The 18,429-nt window shown below is 36.4% G+C and overlaps 1 protein-coding gene across 1 annotated transcript; it reads right to left on the bottom strand.

The window, feature by feature from the left end:
• Window positions 1-6,601: 6,601 nt before the first annotated feature.
• On the bottom strand, window positions 6,602-16,961 carry alp3 (alkaline phosphatase 3). Its single transcript, XM_067365390.1, has 11 exons — window positions 16,895-16,961; window positions 14,767-14,883; window positions 13,438-13,553; window positions 13,094-13,268; window positions 10,281-10,453; window positions 10,058-10,198; window positions 9,320-9,389; window positions 8,698-8,832; window positions 7,371-7,562; window positions 7,083-7,199; window positions 6,602-7,009 (listed from the first exon to the last, which is right to left on the bottom strand). Exons 1-11 carry the CDS (start codon window positions 16,959-16,961, stop codon window positions 6,699-6,701), a joined length of 1,614 nt encoding a protein of 537 aa, XP_067221491.1. The 3' UTR covers window positions 6,602-6,698.
• Window positions 16,962-18,429: the final 1,468 nt, after the last annotated feature.

Genomic DNA, 18,429 nt, shown 5'->3' with positions numbered 1-18,429 from the left:
CTAATACATTAAATAGTGCTTATTTAATAAATAAAATACATTTTCCACATTCATTTCAATTCACATTTATTTGTATAGCACTTTTCACGATACGTATCGTTTCAAAGCAGCTTTACAGAGAATGCATGCATTAAATTACAATTTAAAGAATGCAGTTAGCAGTGATTGTAAATTAATTGCCTACTTTATTTGCTAGCAGTTTAAATGAAGGTAGAAACAATGAGCTCCTGGAAAAATGAATTACATATTAACAATGATATTAATTAGGATATATAGAATTATTTTTAACCATAATTATCTTATCAAATGCACAAAAAGCTGGAAAAAGTCTCTATTTAGATATTTATACTGTATAAATCTGTTGTGAGAGTCATATTTTGCTCTCAAGTCAGCAAGTTTAACCTCAATCCATCACACACACACACACACACACACACACGAGGAGAGTGCAATAATTCTCTTACTTGTGCAACATCTTCATCTCGGGTCTCTGGGGTGATCACAGATGCACGGCTTGTTTACAGCGGGATAAAAGCGCGTGTTCATCTCTTCTTTTGATACTGTCGTGTTTGGCCTCTCTGGGATTGAACCTCATCTCTGCAGTTACTGCAGGCCGTACAGGAGCGCAGATTTCCCTCAAACATATTGATGCCGTAGGAGGAAATATCTTTCATCGCAGGCCTATAGCTCTGATTAAAACCATGTTTATCATCTTTTAGATTTGTAATGTAGATGATACAAGGAACACTGGTTTGCTTGTATCCTGATGGAAAAACCAGGTGGTTTGACGTCATCAGGACGTGCATCAGGTGAAGTTTGGCTTCAAGAAACCAATCCAGAAATCTGAGAGCTGAAGACGAGGTCAGTGACAGAGGGAAAGTTCTCAGGACGGATTCTCAGTTACAAACACACACTCGTGTGTCTGAGTGAGGACGCTTACAGAATTAACTTTCTCCTGTAGTGAACGCTTAGATTTTTTGTCATCTGTGTCGTATCAGATCACATCAGCCACTGATGCTTTTACAGCTACCAAATGAGAAATGCTCAACACTTTAAAATAAGGTTAAAGGAATAGTTTTGTCATCATTTACTCCCCATCTAGTTGTTCCAAACCTGTATATATTTCTTTGTTCAGCTGTGTGTAACACTTGTGTGATACAGTAATAAGTTTACCTCACTGGGCCCTCAGAAGATTTAGGTTTTGCAGGAGGCAGAAACACACACACTAGCACTTTGGAAAGAATTAATTTATAGATTTACGTTGAGGGAAATAGAGATAAAATGTACCAAATGCAACTAAACAATACTTTATATCAATATTCAAATCCCTAACAATTAAATCCTTCAACAGCAGAAAAAAAAGAAAAAGAAAATGTATAAATCTCAGAAAATACAAAATATATTGAAATAAATGTTTAGAAATTTCCTTCTAGGAGACCGGTTTTCTTTCTTATTTCACCAGAATTTTATGTTTGTGTCTTCCCACACAATTACTTAATTGTTATTTGAATATTTCTAATTTGTACGTTTTTTTTCTTACAGGTTACATCAAATTAACTTTTGAACAAACGTTTTTTTCTGTGGCACTAATGTTACCAGGTAAATACCACACTCAAAAAGCAAATAAAATAAATTCACTCAAATCTCAAACATCGTCAAAGCATGTCATATGAACTGTAAATACAATTATAAATGTCCATATGATGTCAGTGAACTCCAGTCTTTATGTAACCGTAAGAAACCAATAAACAACGTCTCTTTTGAACTGTTTTTTTCTGACGCTCAGTTCGGTCAGTAAACAACAATTAAACGTTGGGGTCCACTCAGTTCGAAGTGCAGTGCGTGCAAAAAACTAAAAATATATAAATCCAACCAGTTTCCGATGCGAATCCAAGAAATTTCAATCCGTTCCGCTCTTACAAAGGAAGATATTTGGAAGAATGTTTGTAACCAAGCAGATCTCGCCCCCCATTGACTGCCATAGTATTTTTTTTCCTACTATGGTAGCCAATGGGGGGCGAGATCTGCTTGGTTACAAACATTCTTCCAAATATCTTCCTTTGTGCACAGCTGAACAGAAAATGTAGCAATCAAGCAGATCTCGCCCCCATTGACTACCATAGTAGGAAAAAAATACAATGGCAGTCAATGGGGGGCAAGATCTGTTTTTTTTACAAAAAATCTTCTAAATATCTTCCTTTGTGTTCAGCAGAAAAAATACATTTATGCAAGTTTGGAACAACTTGAGGGTGAGTAAATGATGACAGAATTTTCATTTTTGGGTGAACTATTCCTCTTTAATGCATTAACAAAATATAAATCTCACATACATCCATTTGATTTTGGAATAAAATATGTTTTTGCTCAAAAACCACAACGAGAAGCTTTTCTGAAGATCTAAATCAACATAGTGTGAGGGATGTACTGTATGAAGTACACATATACATCTGCAGCAACATTTTCACTCAACTTTTTAATGATTACACGATTTTATTCTCTTTGATGCTTTCTGCATGTTCTCTCTCTCAGCTCTGCAGTGTAAGAGTGTGCTGTGTTACAGCGCCACCTGTAGGTCAGCGTAGTCTCTTCATCTACCTGATTGCACATCAATGCCACAGAGAGAGAGAGAGAGAGGGGAAAAGATGTTGCCTTGTTGTTTATCATATTAACTGAAATGGAGATCCATTTGAAACACTAGACTAGTAAGCATAAAAATATACAGCACACACAGATATTGTGTAGAAGAGTAATATTTTCACTGAGCTCATCAGATTCTCTATAAAGAACATAAGGGATTTAAAGCTGCAGTCTGTAAGATTTTCCTCTTTGTCGCCATCTCTGTTCTAAACCTGCAATAGCAGTTATTTGAGGAATTATCATCTTTACGTGGGTTGTGCATCGGCACGACTCCTCAGCACGGATTAATCTAATGTTTGCTGTCAGTCACCGCATTGGTGTGGATACTTCAGAAACACAGATAAATAATCTTGGAAGTGTGACCAAAATAGGTAACAAGTAAGTAACAAATCTGCCACTTTTGTTCTGAGGAGAAAAAAGCATTATAATAAATCACACTATGGTGATTAAATCTAATGATCGCGTAACTCATGTCACATCAAACCTTGAAAATTATTATTACTGTTATACTTTGTTCTCAAATTGTTAATGTTAACAACATCAGCATTGCGTGACTGTGTGTTTAGTGTGTATTAGTGTTACCTGCAGATTTCAATTTCTGTACAGTCTAATCTCTAACGTTAATTTGTCATACCATACAATCCGCCATCAAAATGATGAGTTGAATTGTTCCAGCTGCTGTGAAAAAAGGCTAAAAATGTGAAAAAATGATCCATCACATGTGATATAGCCTAGCTGGGACTCCTTGTTGATGTAAACAGACGTGACGTAATGATGCAAAGACAAACGGCGGGACGTTCGAATTTCCCGTGGAAACCCACCAGTACCGCTCGAATTATAAAACATTATTACAAGCTTACCGTTGTGAATCAGACAAAGAGGTGATTTTGAACACTGGCTGGTTATGTACTTGCTTAAAAATTGATTTTGGATCATTTTTAACCAAAAAAAGTTACGGACTGCAGCTTTAATGTCAGAATTACATTATGCAAGTTCACAAACACATGCACAAGTACAAGCGCACAGCCTTGCTGTAGCCTGAATATAGTAACATGTGTTACCTTACTGTAAAGAGGTAACAAATCTCAATCCAAGGCAATAAAGCTTTTTTTCATGTGTGCCATTATATAGGTAGCATGTATAACTTTAACTAATTTGCTCAGTGCTGTATCTGTTTGCACTCTATATCTTCTTTTTCATCAACAAAAAGCAACCATTTCACAGCATCTTCAGTATGTTACTTATTTGCAGTGACTGGTCAACCATCTGCATCTTAAATGCACCATTAATTATTTAATGCTCTTACATATGCATATATATTTATAATTTATTGCTATTCGCACTTCTTGTTAGAGGTTTCAGGCATTTTAAAGCAGCATAATTACTAGAACAGCAGGAGTGTACAAAACCTGTTTGATGTACTGAAATACTGAGGCACACTAGCTCCCTAGCCAGCTAACACGTAAAATTATGTAAATGTTAAGATAAAACGTCCTCAAAATAACATTCACAGATGAAACATTATTAATGTTTGATATGACATTGAGAGAAAGTGTTCTGAGAGCCATGAGGATTTGTGTTTTTCCCCTGTGGAAAGCAAACTTCATCTGCCTGTTCCTGTCTACCTGTCGACAGGTGTAATAAATCCATGCAAATGCACCGTAACACGCTTAACCAAGACCGCCACACTCTCTCAGGTTTGATGAGAAGCACAGCAGATGTTCTAACTGTTACATTAATGACTCACGCGCTGCTAAAAATAACCAGTCTTTGGCTGTGATTTATTATTTATGAGCGTGTGTGTGATGACATCAAATCTGCCCCGCCCCCCACCTGTCTTTAATTAGCCACACCGATCAGAGAGATCAAACAGTGACAAACGTAATAAATACACCTCAAATACGCATGTCGTTTACAGACTCTGCCTGAGATGACGTCAATAGGATATTCATGAAATGTTTTCATCAATAACAGTCAGATTCAGTTTAAAGTTAAGAATCAACATGAAATCAAAATGCTCTGTTTCATTTCATAATTCATTTCATGATTAATCAGTGCACAGCAAACAAATGATCCAATCATATTTTGATACAGTCAAGTCCCATTCTATTTATTTCTAATATATTCTGTTTCATTCAGAAATACATAACTTTTAATAATACATACATCCCAACTAACAAAAACACGTTCTAATGTTCCCATTAAAACTTTATTTTTTCTGAACGTTCTTTGAACATTCAAATTGTCCAGTTATTATGTTTTGGAAACATTTTCTCTTGGTTATGTGAATGTTAAGGGAACATTCCATTTTAGAATTTTGAAAACATTATGTGAATGTTACATCTGAATGTTCTCTAAACGTTCTAAAACATGTAACATTTAAAAATGTTAGAAGAACATCCAACTATGAATGACGTTTAAATAAACATTTTTGTTCTAATGTTTTGAGAACATTTTAACGACTGAATAACTTTGAACGAATTATCTATAAACGTTACTGGAAGAATGTTTGCCGGAACGTTCAGAAAACTTTCCCTGTTAGGATGCGGTATTAACATTTTTATAGTATAGAATAAAACTTGTGATCATCTTTTCTACTCTACTGACATCAGAGTGAAAGAACTTTACAGACCCAAGTGTAGCTGATAAAATACACACTTAAAATTGTATTTTAAATGTTTTCTTTCCACTAGTCTGACATGGTATTGAAACAAAATAGAGCTCAAAACTGACCAGTGCATAAGAAAATACGTTTTTGCCTGTAATGTCTTACCTTAAAAGGGTTGTGAATTGAGAAATTATCTTTTCCTTGTGCTTTTGATATATATAAGAGATCATCGTACTATAAGAATATCCTGTACGTTTCAGAACTGAAATCTTCCTTGTTAGTCCAATAAAAGCTTTTATTGACACCAGACCCATCGAACGACTGATCCTGGAATGTGCCTATCTATGATAGATAAGTGAAACCCCGCCTCCACTGAAGAAACTCCGCCTACTTCATAAATGCAACATTAGCTCCACCCACTGGCGTGTTAATGAGGATGAGGAGGAGTGAAGAGCGATATAGGACTAAAGTAACAATGCTAATGCTAGGAATATGGTTATTTATTTTCAACAATGTGAATGTCTCAGTTGAGCTTCATTTATTTGTATTCGGTACATTTCACTGTGGATTATTTGGTAAATCAAGCGCATTTCGGCGCAGGCTTTACGATATGAACTCGACAGTAATGCAACATGTCAGTAACTGTGTTCATTCTAATGCCTGATTCATGTACAGTCAGATGATCTTTGTCTGTGTGTCAGTAAATCAAACCAGTGACTAAACGCTCAACTTCACATTGTTTCTCTAGGTAGGATGAAAATAAACTATTTAAACAGTGATTAAATTATATATAGAACACAATCAAAAAAACGCTCCCTTTGCAATCGCTGGAGCTGTCAATCAAACAGCGCAAGTTTATCAGTGAATGAGTTCTGGACTCACGGCAAAACTTCGGTTTTATTCAATGAATCCCTTAGTTACATTGAGTTTGCACTGTAAGTTACAATGAAAGCATTGGTTAGTTTGCAGAAATTGAGTTGCGATGACGAGATCACTGCTTTCATGAGCTCAACAACATCGGCTACAATGTTCATCACTGCAACATTTCATGCCACAATCTAAATATAATGCCATAGATCTAAATGTAATGCTATAATAAACACATTTCACGATTAGTAAACCTTGAAAGCTATTATAGTAAAAATGTGCTAAAAGTTTTCAAGAGAGTAATACTTGGCTATTTATTATTGTAAAGATGTCAGCCAATCACAGCAGTGGGCGATTACACTGAGGTCTCACAGCAGACACGCCCCTTAAAACAGAGCGTCAAATCAGAGGCTAAAATTTTATTTCTAAATGATGACAATTTTTGTTTGCAAAATACATACTAACATTATAAGTGCACCCCAGGAAACATTATAAAAATTAAAACAATGCAGTTCATGGCCCCTTTAAGGGTTTATTTCAAAATCTCAAATTGTGATTGATTGGTGAATATCTGCTGCTGTCTCTCTCAGTGCAGTAAAACACTCATCAATGCACTCAGCATCACCATCATCATGGCGCAGAGGGGCGTGTCGGGGGCGGAGCTCCTCGGGTCACTGGTTGTGTAGCCCATAATAGGAGGCTCAGCAGTCACACCGCAGTGTTCCTGATTGGCACCGACGCAGGCCGCGTAAGCCATGGCATGTGCGATGTAGTTCTGCTCATAAACACCCTGGAAGAGATGAGCCATGGGGCCGCGGGCCAACAGCGCCACATCCTCCCCTCCGTGGGTCTCAGACCCCAGCGGGACGGCCGACTGCTGAACATAATCCTTATCGGCTGAGACAGAGAACCAGAATAAATACTCACAGAACATTGGTGTTTTCTGTGAGCCAAGTGCTGATTTTCTTACCGGTGTCGACGTTGCGGATGTCTGGACGCTTGTTGTTGATGATTTTGTGTCCCGGTCCGTTTCCATACATCAGAGTTGTGTAAGGTAAAAAGTCTGAGGCAAAGATTGGAGATTTACCTGAGAAACAACAGAGAGGATAGACAAGTGAGGATTATTCGAATGATTAGTTCAGTCACTGAGATACTGTTGTAGTTTTTATAAATAGTTTATGCTCACAACAAATATTTTCTGTTTGAAAACTGCTGTAATAATGATCAATCTCAGATGCACACATGAACAGAAACATACCCAGAATGCTGTTCCCTCTGAACGGGTAGCCGTTAAAGGTAAATGCGTGGGAGTGGTCAGCCGTGACGACTGTCAAAGTCTCTTCCTCATTGGTCAGCTCCAGTCCACGGGCTACAGCTTCATCAAGAGCAACCGCCTCATGCAGCGCCATGGAAGCGCGACTGTCGTGGTGTCCCTGATCAATACGGCCACCTGTGGAAGAACATGAACACCATGGATTGATGAATATGGATGGATGGACAGATTGGTTGGATGGGTGAATATATGGGTGGAAGAATACGGATGGATGGATGAATATGGATTGATGATAGATGGATGAATATGGGTGATATATATCGATGGATAGAATAATGGATGGAGGGATGGATGGGTGGATGGATAGATGATGGATTGATGGATGGATATGGGTGGATGGGTGGATGGATGGATGGATGGATGGATGGATGGATGGATGGATATGGGTGGATGAATATGGATGGATGGATGGATGGATGGGCAGATGGATAGATGGAGGCATGGATGGGTGGATGAATATGGATGGATGGATGAATACAGATGGATGAATGAATATGGATGGATGGATGGATGGGCAGATGGATAGATGATGGATGGGTGGATGGATAGATGATGGATTGATGGATGGATATGGGTGGATGGATGGATGGATGGATAGATGGATATGGGTGGATGAATATGGATGGATGGATAATACAGATGGATGAATGAATATGGATGATGGATGGATATGGGTGGATGAATATGGATGGATGGATGTATACAGATGTATGAATGAATATGGATGAATGGATGAATATGGATGGAGGGGCAGATGGATAGATGATGGATTGATGGATGGATATGGGTGGATGGATGAATACGGATGGATGGATGGATGGATGGATGGATGGATGGATGAACATCGAAGGATAGATGGATGGATGGATATGGGTGAATGGATGAATATGGATGATGGATGAATGAATATCGATGGATGGATGGATGGATGGATGGATATGGGTGGATGGATGAATACGTATGATGGATGAATGAATATCGAAGGATGATGGATGGATGGATGGATATGGATGGATGAATGCAGATGGATGGATGAATATGGATGGATGAATATTTATGGATATGGATATGGATGTTGGATATGGAGGGATGGATGGATGAATATGAATGGAAGGATGAATATGGATGGATAGATCGATGAATGGATATAGATGGATGGGTGGATGATATGATATGGATGGATGATTGGGTTGTTTTTTGGTTGATTGATTGGTTAATCGTTTGATGGATTGGTTGGTTGTCAGTTGATTACCTTCTACCAGCAGGAAGAATCCTTTGGGATTTCTTCTCAGGATTTGAATAGCTTTCTCTGTGGTCTCTGAGATAGATGGATCCATGCTGTGGTCTCTCTCCGCATCAAACCTCAGATCACCGGGCTCAAAGAGGGCTAGAGAGAGAGAGAGGGAACTTTACATAGACTTATTATTATAATATTTCTTTATAATTAGGGTTATTTTAATTGAAATAAAGCTGAAATAAAATAAATAAATGTATTAAATATTAAAAATATAAATAAATATTAGATGAAAACTAAGGAACTAAAGGAATGTTATAATTCCTTATGAAAATGTAAAAGTTTTCAGTCAGTTACAGATCAAATCTTTCTTGCTAAATATCTCCTGGAAATACACTACTGTTCAAAAGTTTGCTGCATTAAAAATAAAAATAAACATTAGATGGAAAACAATCTAAAAGATTAAAAAGCTAATCAAAATGAAAAAAAGCACATAAAAAAAAAAAAAAAAATCCTAAATATTAGAATCTATAATAGCATATAATAAGTCTGGTATAAATCTCATGAGCTCAGTTCCTCTGGTTCAGAAACTCAAACCCTTGGAGATCATGCATCTCTGGTGTGAATGAAGGTCTCGTACCCATCAGATAATCAGTCTTTTCAGGATCCACTGCGTCAAAGTCCACCTTATTCCACACGTATCTCGCAACCTGCACAAACACGTCAAAGCAAATCCCTTTAAGGCAAGTAATTTCACTCGCCAGCATTTTTGAAACGCCTCTCGGGGAACTATTTCTGTCATGCAAGAACAGCTCCTCTCTCTCTGAATGGGGAAACATCAAATTCTCCAAAGCTTTTCACCAAGTTTATGATTAAATTGACTATTGTCTGACAATAACTGCCCCATGAATTGTGTCTAAATGCTCAAATCATGACAATAAAACGGCCTTTTTTTCAGTCTGGACCAGTGCAGTCATAAGCGTGCGTCTCAGAACATGTGATGCCTTCACCAATTGGTGACTGGTTCTTTTATTTAGAAGGCGGGAATTATTCCACCATTTTGCACATTGCACTTTCTCCCATCCAAAGTAATATGAATCTTATCTAAAGTATTTGGCCACAAGATATATTGTGTGTGAAGATGATGCTGGAATATGTTTTCTGTATTCTATAAAGTTGACATGAAATCAAATAATGTACTTTCTTAATTCATGTTTCAGGTTGTGTCATGGATGATTCCGAAAATCCTTTATCAGAATGCAGCATTTTTCTCCACTTCTGAAATCCATCCAATCAAGTCCTGCCTTCTGTGTTTCTCTCTTGCTAAATTTCATGTTTCTCCTGGAAATACTTCACATGCTTCTCTCTCTCTCTTTACCTTTCCCTCCTTCATGCTCAGCCACTCATCGATGAGGTTTCTGTTGTCTTTTCTCTGTCCCTGTGCGCTCAGGTCTTCAGGATACTCCGGATCGGGAAACCCTTTAGGTGTCATGTACTTCCGACCTCCTCCGATGATCACCTGCACACAGAGGCATCTGTTTGCTCGGGAGATTTTATCATTTGAATGCACCAAGGGTCAGACATCTCTCTCACACACTCACGTCTATGTCTGTGTTTCGGAGCAGCTGTGAGGCGATATCCATGCAGCCTTCGGCGACGGCAGAAGCCGGCAGGTCGGCGTCGCCGTACCACGTGCGGCTGGCGCTGTGAGCGTATGTAGCAGCAGGCGTGGCGTGTTGAACGCGTGTTGTTGTCACTATGCCCACAGACTTCCCTTAAGAGACACCCAAAAAACACTACTTAGACACAAACACATATTGAGCTGCCCTGAGCTCAGCAGCGCTTGGATTTAAGGCCCGTTCACACCAAGGATGATAACTATAATGATAAATATAGCTGCAGGCAGCAATCAAGGGGCCAAACATGAAAAAAAAGGCATGATGAGTCATGCAAGCATGGCCGGGAGTACTTAGAGAGAGTTTTAGATTTTATTTTTTTTTTTTTAGGCAAAAAGGCTGAGAAATCATGAATACAATCACTAGTAATACAATTTAATGGCTTACTTTTTACCAAGTGTCAAAGTGTTGCAGAGTCACAGCCTCAGAATAAGCTTGGTATCATGCCATCAAGTTTGTTGATGCATTATTCAAGAACAGTTTGGACAATCAAAAAGCTTTTAATAACTTTTATTTAGAATGGTTTGAAGATAATCTGAGCCAATTTTGGTGAAAATCGGACAAATGATCTAGGAGTTTGAAAAAGTAGGTTTTCAAAGAAATTCAAAATGGCAGACAGCAAATTTGACCAAATATGGCATAATTGGTAACATTGTTCTAGACTCAAGAAATCTATCAAATTTCATTAGAATATTAGCAACTTTTAAAATATCATTATACATTTTGACCCTAAAGGTCGCACTGTTTCAAATCTGAGTAACTTTAGGACATGGTGCTGATGGCCATCACTGAGTTTCTCGTAACAATACACTGCATTTGTAAAAACAGCATTTTTTATTAATAACATTCAAAATGGCCGACACTGGAAAATTGGGTATCAATCGACTTGGTATGCAGCACTAAATCAAAAGTTTTATGATTTTTGGGTAAATTGTTCAGAAGTTATGAGCAAAAATAGTATTTTTTCATATCTTCTGAGCAGTTGATGGTGCTGTGCCAAAACGCTGCATGTAGCCACAGGTCTTGTTGATAACATTGCTTGTGATAACATGTACCAAGATGTGTCACAATACACTAAAGCTTTGTGGAGATATAGCCTCGCATCCATTTGGAAGTGCTCTTTGTCAAATATGTTTGGAAATTAATGTGAAATGAGTTGTTTTGAGGAAAAAAGAATTTGTTTAGCCTTTAGGGATCAAAAGTTATTAGCATAAAACTAGGTGCACATTTGGACAGTCGGTGGTGCTAGAGGGATTGAGTTAGAGACTCCAAATTTGCTGTGGTTAATGTTCAGACAGTCCTCCATCTGTGTGCCAATTTTCACCATTTTCCCGCAAGCGGTTCTATGGGCTGCAATTGACTGGAGTGGAAGTAGACATTGAAGAATGAAGAATAATAAAAATACTAACGGATACAATAAGTACAGAATTTTAAAAAAGGCTGAAATTAGTCTAATAATAAGAATAAATTATAATTTTCTCATACCCAAAGCGTTAGATTAAATTAAAATTAAATATTAAATATTGTCTAAATTATTAGACTAAAATTAAAACCGAATAATCAATCAGTTTTTTCTTTGTTGCAACTGACTGCTAGTAATTATCTGATATGCAGATTATTAGAGCATTTTGTAACACAACCTCCATGATGAAAACCAGCCAACGATGAATGAAATTTATTTTTAAAATCTTGAATTATTCAGTGTGATCATGAATGAAATGAGAAAGAAGATAAATGAATTAATTTAGCAGGCTAGATTTAATGGATGATTGATGAGCTTCATTTTTGAAGCATTTTCAGATGGAAAGAGATGCTTCAGCTGCAAAAAGACACACTTACAGGAGGAAAGACACATGAAATATGAGCAAAAACACTCTCTCTGCTGATAATGATATCAAGCAGGGATTCTCAAACTGTTTTGCCAGCCGAACCAATTTGAGCTAAAATATTTAATTGAGGATTTTAAGTTAATATGTCAATAATTTAACAGCACATTTGCATGTTCACGGTTCTCCCCAGCTATTACAATTATGTTCTAAAAACGTTGTGGAAATGTTTTTAAAATGTTAAAATGTCCTGTTTTATAAAATGTCATTTAAAAGGTTCTGATAATATTAATGTTAACATTCAGCAAATAGCAATAACTTCATAAGGAATGTTCTAAAAACATTTTCTCTCAATGTTATGATAACGTTCATTAAGTACGTTCTGTGCTTATCTCAACATTATGAGAATGCATATCAAAGTCAAGTCACCTTTATTTTTATAGTGCTTTATAAAATAGAAATTCTTTCTAAGCAGCTTCACAAAAATAAACAGGAAAGGAGGAGTTATGATGCTAATTTAAATAAGTCATAATAATATCCTTGTTCAGCTCAATTCAGTTATTAATAATGCTATATGAACATTCTATAAATGTTATAAAATTAAAACATTTATAATTGTAAATTTTGTGTTTTAATTAATTGTTAGCTTTACATCAACATTTACTGTTTGAAAACACGCACACAGATAGTTTGTGTCAGCACTGCTCTGTTTATGGCTTGAATAACAAAGATAGAAGATAATATTTGGAAAGAGAGAAGATAAACTCACACCTGAAACACACTCAGATAAGTCGTTGTGTGCAGAAGGAATAAAGTGAGAATGCTGGCTGCGTAATCTTTCTGGGAAACAGGAACCTTTGGGTTTGAGTGACAATTAGCTTTTTTTAAGAGTGAAATCCTGTGTTTCTGTACCTGCGTCTTTAGCCCATTTGAGAATGGACGTGACCTCGTTGCCCTTCTGCGAGCGACACACACCGTTACGAGCGGCTGCGCTCACGCCAACAGTGTTCAGGTTGGTTTTGACTCCACACAGATACGCTGTAGCCGTCGCTGCACTGTCAGGAATCTGAAAATCCACTGAGTAAACCTACAAGCAAACAAGCACAAACACACACTTTGAGCAATTGGCAGATTGACGCAGAGTTATTATCATTAAGACAAACTATTAAAAAATGTTCTTAATTGAAATAACACGGGATTATCTGTTTGACTGGCCAGTGACAGGCTTAAGGAAACCTGTGTGAAGACAGTGTTACCTTAGCAAGACCCACATACGGGAAAGTGTCCATATTCATGACGGTCTCCTCTCCCGAGCGCTTCTGTAACTGACCCTTTAGGATGCGGGCGGCCGTGATGGTGGTCACACCCATACCTGTCCAAAACACACACACTATCAGATCCACAGGACACTCAGCTGCATGTTGCACACCAACACCTGATCTGATTGGCTGATTTTGATTGGTCAGGACAGTGTACTGTTTTTTCATGCATTGGTCAATTTGGAGATTTTGGTCTATTTTCTGTCTGTATAACATTTAGACTAGTGGGAAGAAAACATCCAAAATACACGTTTAAGTTTTTTATTGCACTTTATCTATTTGCGTCTGTAAATTTTAATTTCAATACACATCTTTAAAAAGTTTTTTCTCCACTTCAGCAGCACTTACATACACCAAAACTTACAGTTTTATTCCTATCTATATACTGAAGGTTTTTACTGAGGGATTTGTTCATATAACATTCACCTGATATATATTTAACATTTCATTTCTAAAAACATGGTGAACATTTATTTTTTCTTCTTCCTGTTGAGAAATATGACTACAAACTATAATAGTAAATAAACAATACCAAAATAATCAACTAATACTATTAAAATATGTTTTATTAGAAATAAAGCTGAAGTCAAATAAAAATAAATATGGGATGAAAAACTTAAACTAAACAAAAATGAGAAATGTTGCTTTTTCAACTAACTGAAAGTTAGTGAAGTTGAAGCACTAAAATTTCTAACTGGAAATAAACTAAAACTGTGCTAAAACTGAAACTTTTTATTAAAAAAAGCACATAATTACTACAAATCCCTATCTATTCTCTGATGTTTTTACAGAGGGTTTATATTTAACATTTTATTCCTAAATAATTGTGAAAAGGTTTTTATAAATAATACAATATGATAAAATATGCAAATAATGCTAAAATAATTGTTAAAATAAAACTATTAAAACTTCTTTTTAAATTTTTTTTTATTTATGGAGTGATAAAAATATCCAAAATCCCCCTCTGTAAAAACTTTTAACTTAAAAAAAAAAAAAAAAAAAAACTGAACTGAAAGAATTTGGCTTTATCGAATGATCAGATTTCTGTTCTGGAAATGTATGTACATTAGTGCATATTTATTAAAAAATGCATCATTTGCATATTTAAATAACATTTCAGAAAACTTGTAATACGACACAATTGTCTTAATGTACTGTGATGAATAAACTGGGGAAGTATGATGAGATATTACATTATTCATGTGTATGTGTCTTGTTTTAATAAAAAGTTGCATCACTTTGTTGAATGTCATAAATCCCTCTTACCGTCTCCCAGAAACAGCACAATGTTTTTGGCCACATTAGTGTTGAGTGTCCTGCCCAGAGCCAAACGCAGCGTGTTCTGAGCCGAACTCCTCCAGAACTCCGGGTTCTCCTCTTCAGCTGAGAGAAGGACATACAAACGTTATACAGTTTTGTGCAAAACATAAACATAAAAACTACCAAAATAAACCTCTCTTTTGCATTACTTTTACAGATAAAGATTCTTCAGCAGTTGTCAGGTTCTCATCAAGAACTGTTTTTTCCTCATTTAGTTGCTTTATGGATTTTGGAAGATTAAAAGAAGTTCTTGATGTTTCATTCTGGGTTCTTCAGGTGCCAGGAAGAACCAAAAGGGGTTTCCACAGTGATGTCATAGAAGAAACTTTTTTTTTTTTTTTTTTTTTAAGAAATAAAGGATGAAAATTATTTGTGGAACTTAAAGTAAAATATAATAAAATGTAAAAAAAAAAAAAAATACAAAAAGAAGAAATGTTGCTTTGGCAACTATCTGAAATATGTTGAAGTACTAAAATTACTAAAATAGAAATAAATTATAGCTATATAGAAATATGTTACGCTTATGCATTTAGCAGATGATTTTATCTAAAACGACCTGGTGTATTTATTCACCCACGGGAACACAAATTTATCAACCATTTTATGTTTAAAATATATCTTATTTAAAAAAAAAAAAATGACAAAAGCACTTGTCAAAATGACTAATACTTAAACCAAAAAGAAAATAAAAATAAAAGCGGATCCAAAATTTAAATAATTACTACAATAGTATATTAATAACACTGAAATAACACTGATCTGAAACAAATTTAGCTTAGCTTATTATAGAGGTAAAATAGTTCGCAAATGCAATTTCAGGTTGACTTTAACTCCAGTGATATCATCGGCATATAAAACCCTTTCCGGTTCTACCTGGAATGTTTATTTTTAAGATGAAAAGATGGAATATGTTTTATTTCATGCATGAATGAATGAACAAATTAATGCATGAATATCACCTGTAGAGCTTCAGATAGTGTCATCATTATATAATCTACAGCATCTACTGCAATTACAGGGGGAAAAACTAACAAACACACATTGGGTTGCAATGTTTTATGGAGATTTTCCATAGACAATAATTTTTATGTTGTACACACTGTATATACTATCCCCTAATCCTAACCCCTAAACACACCCATCACAGAAAACTTTCAGCATTTTTACGCTTTCAAAAAAACATAATTCAGTATGCTTTTCAAGCTGTTTTCCTCACAGGGACCAAAAAATGTCAAGGATTTTGGATACTGGCATCTTTGTTAGGACATTTTGTCCTCATAACGTAGGGTTATGAGGACCACAGACTAATCCATACGTACAGCACATCACATACGTGTTTTTACACATTGACTTTGTTGTTTTGTTCTGCGGTTTGTGCTCATATGCAAAAGGAAAGATAATTTTCTCGATAATTTCTCCAAGACAGCAGTGTGAGATCAAATGGACAAAAACTTACTGCTTCTCAGATGTTTCTTGTGGGAAAACGAGCCCAGAGAATCAAAGACAGCAGCTGTCTGAAGACAGAAGCGCAGGAACCCTTCAGAACGACTCTAAATGACTTTGATGTGGAGTGGATCCTCTTGAATGTGGACTGGAGTGGATCTAATTCACTTTGTAGGCAGTGAGCCGCGGGCATTGATTAGAAAAACAGCTCAAAACTCAAACCTACACACACCCTTCAGATGAAAAGCGCTCACACACCCCGCAGCTCAAACTGGAGATGGTTACACAACTACTCGTCTATCTCTCTAGCGGTCTGTCTGAATATTATGACACACTACAGCTACAGTATGACCAAAAACAGTTGTTCGTATGCTTCATATTTTTGTGGAAACTGATACACATTTTATTTTTCAGGATTCTTTGATGAATAGAAAGTTCAAAAGAGCAGGATTTATTTGAAATAGAAATCTTTTGTAACATTATAAATGTCTTTGCTGTCACTTTTGATCAATTTAATGCATCCTTGATGAATGAAAGAATTTGGTATTCAAACATATGAAGGCACTACCATGGTCTGTACAAAAACATGTCCAAAAACCCCAGATGAAAAAACAAATACTAGTGATCGTACCTGTCCCAGAGGTTATGGACGCCAAAGCCAGCAGATAACAGAGGACGGACACACGGACACCAAACATGACGAGACCGCAGCTGGACAGTCAGGAAACACTTACAGAAACTGCATTAATTAGTTCAGACGTGCGACCTCTGACCCTTCTGTGATGCAAACACCATCTCCACCAATCAGATCACAAACGAGTCAAGAGTTCATGGACACAGAGAACCTGTAACAACTGACAGACGCTCTCATGAGGGACTGTAAATGTGAAGTGCATGAGTAACTCAACAGTGCCAGATTTATTAGCGATTATTAGTGACTGATATGAAGATATTTATGAGCATTTATGAAACGAGCCATAAACGAAGATAAAAACCAACAGATTAACATCAGACAGATGAGGTTCACTTATATAACGCAGATAACACACACACACAAATAACTGACCATATCTCACAGACGACAAAGAACAAAGTATAAACTGATGTGTATCGAATCACAACACAATCTTGTGTAAAAGCCTCAGCCTTTATAAAACAAGAAATAGTGCTGCACTTCCTCAAAGAAAGCCTTTTAAAAGACTGAATAAAAAATATTTACATGATTATTTTCACTGCCCTAAACAACACTCTTAGAAGAACAGGCTCTATATAGAACTTTAAAGAGGACATATTATGCCCCATTTACAAGTTGTAATAAGTCTCTGGTGTCTCCAGAATGTGAAGTTTCAGCTCAAAATCCCCCACGGATCATTTATTATAGCTTGTCAAATTTGAGCAAAAACACACTGTTTTTGTGTGTGTCCCTTTAAATGCAAATGAGCTGCTGCTCCAGAAGAGGGCGGAGCTTTAACGGCTCAACAACAACAAAGCTGGAGAATCTCACGCAGGCAAAATGAGGATTGTTCAGCCTTACATTGTTCAAACCGGAGTCGACACTGATGGAGAGACTCAGGAAGAAGTTACAACTTTTAGACGTTTCTGAATGGTTAGTGGATAAATTTATGTAGTTGCTGTGGAGTTGATTCAACTCATCCACTAGCATGTGTCGTCATGTTCATCTTTTGTGCAAATCCAGAATTAGTTGACAAGTCATATTATTCGCAGTCACCATCATGAACATCACTGTGGCAGCAGTGGAGTCATTCAGGTTCCTAGACACCGTATCTCAGAACCTGAAATGCTCTATTTTGTTATTTATGTACATATGTGTGTCTTTTCACATCTTTATACTGTTTGTACTGTTGTTGTCTGTGTACTGGGAGCTTCCTCTGTCACTAAAGCAAATTCCTTGTGTGTGCAAACACATTAAAGCTCTTTCTGATTCTGAAGAACCCTAGAGCTCTATATAGAATCCAACTGAAAGAGCACAAAACTTCTAAAACACTGATAAACTCGCATTTAAATGTTGTAAATCAGTCATTTACAGACAGAAACGGGGCTGATTATTAATGAAACGTTATTAATGATCATTTGCATTGAGACACAAATGAGGCACAATATGAAACTAATCTGTATGAAATAACCCATGAGATTCATCCATAAAAC

This window comes from Chanodichthys erythropterus, chromosome 17, assembly GCF_024489055.1.
Source record: "Chanodichthys erythropterus isolate Z2021 chromosome 17, ASM2448905v1, whole genome shotgun sequence".
NCBI classification, from domain to species: Eukaryota; Metazoa; Chordata; class Actinopteri; order Cypriniformes; family Xenocyprididae; genus Chanodichthys; species Chanodichthys erythropterus.
This window is presented reverse-complemented; position numbering and strand designations above follow the sequence as displayed.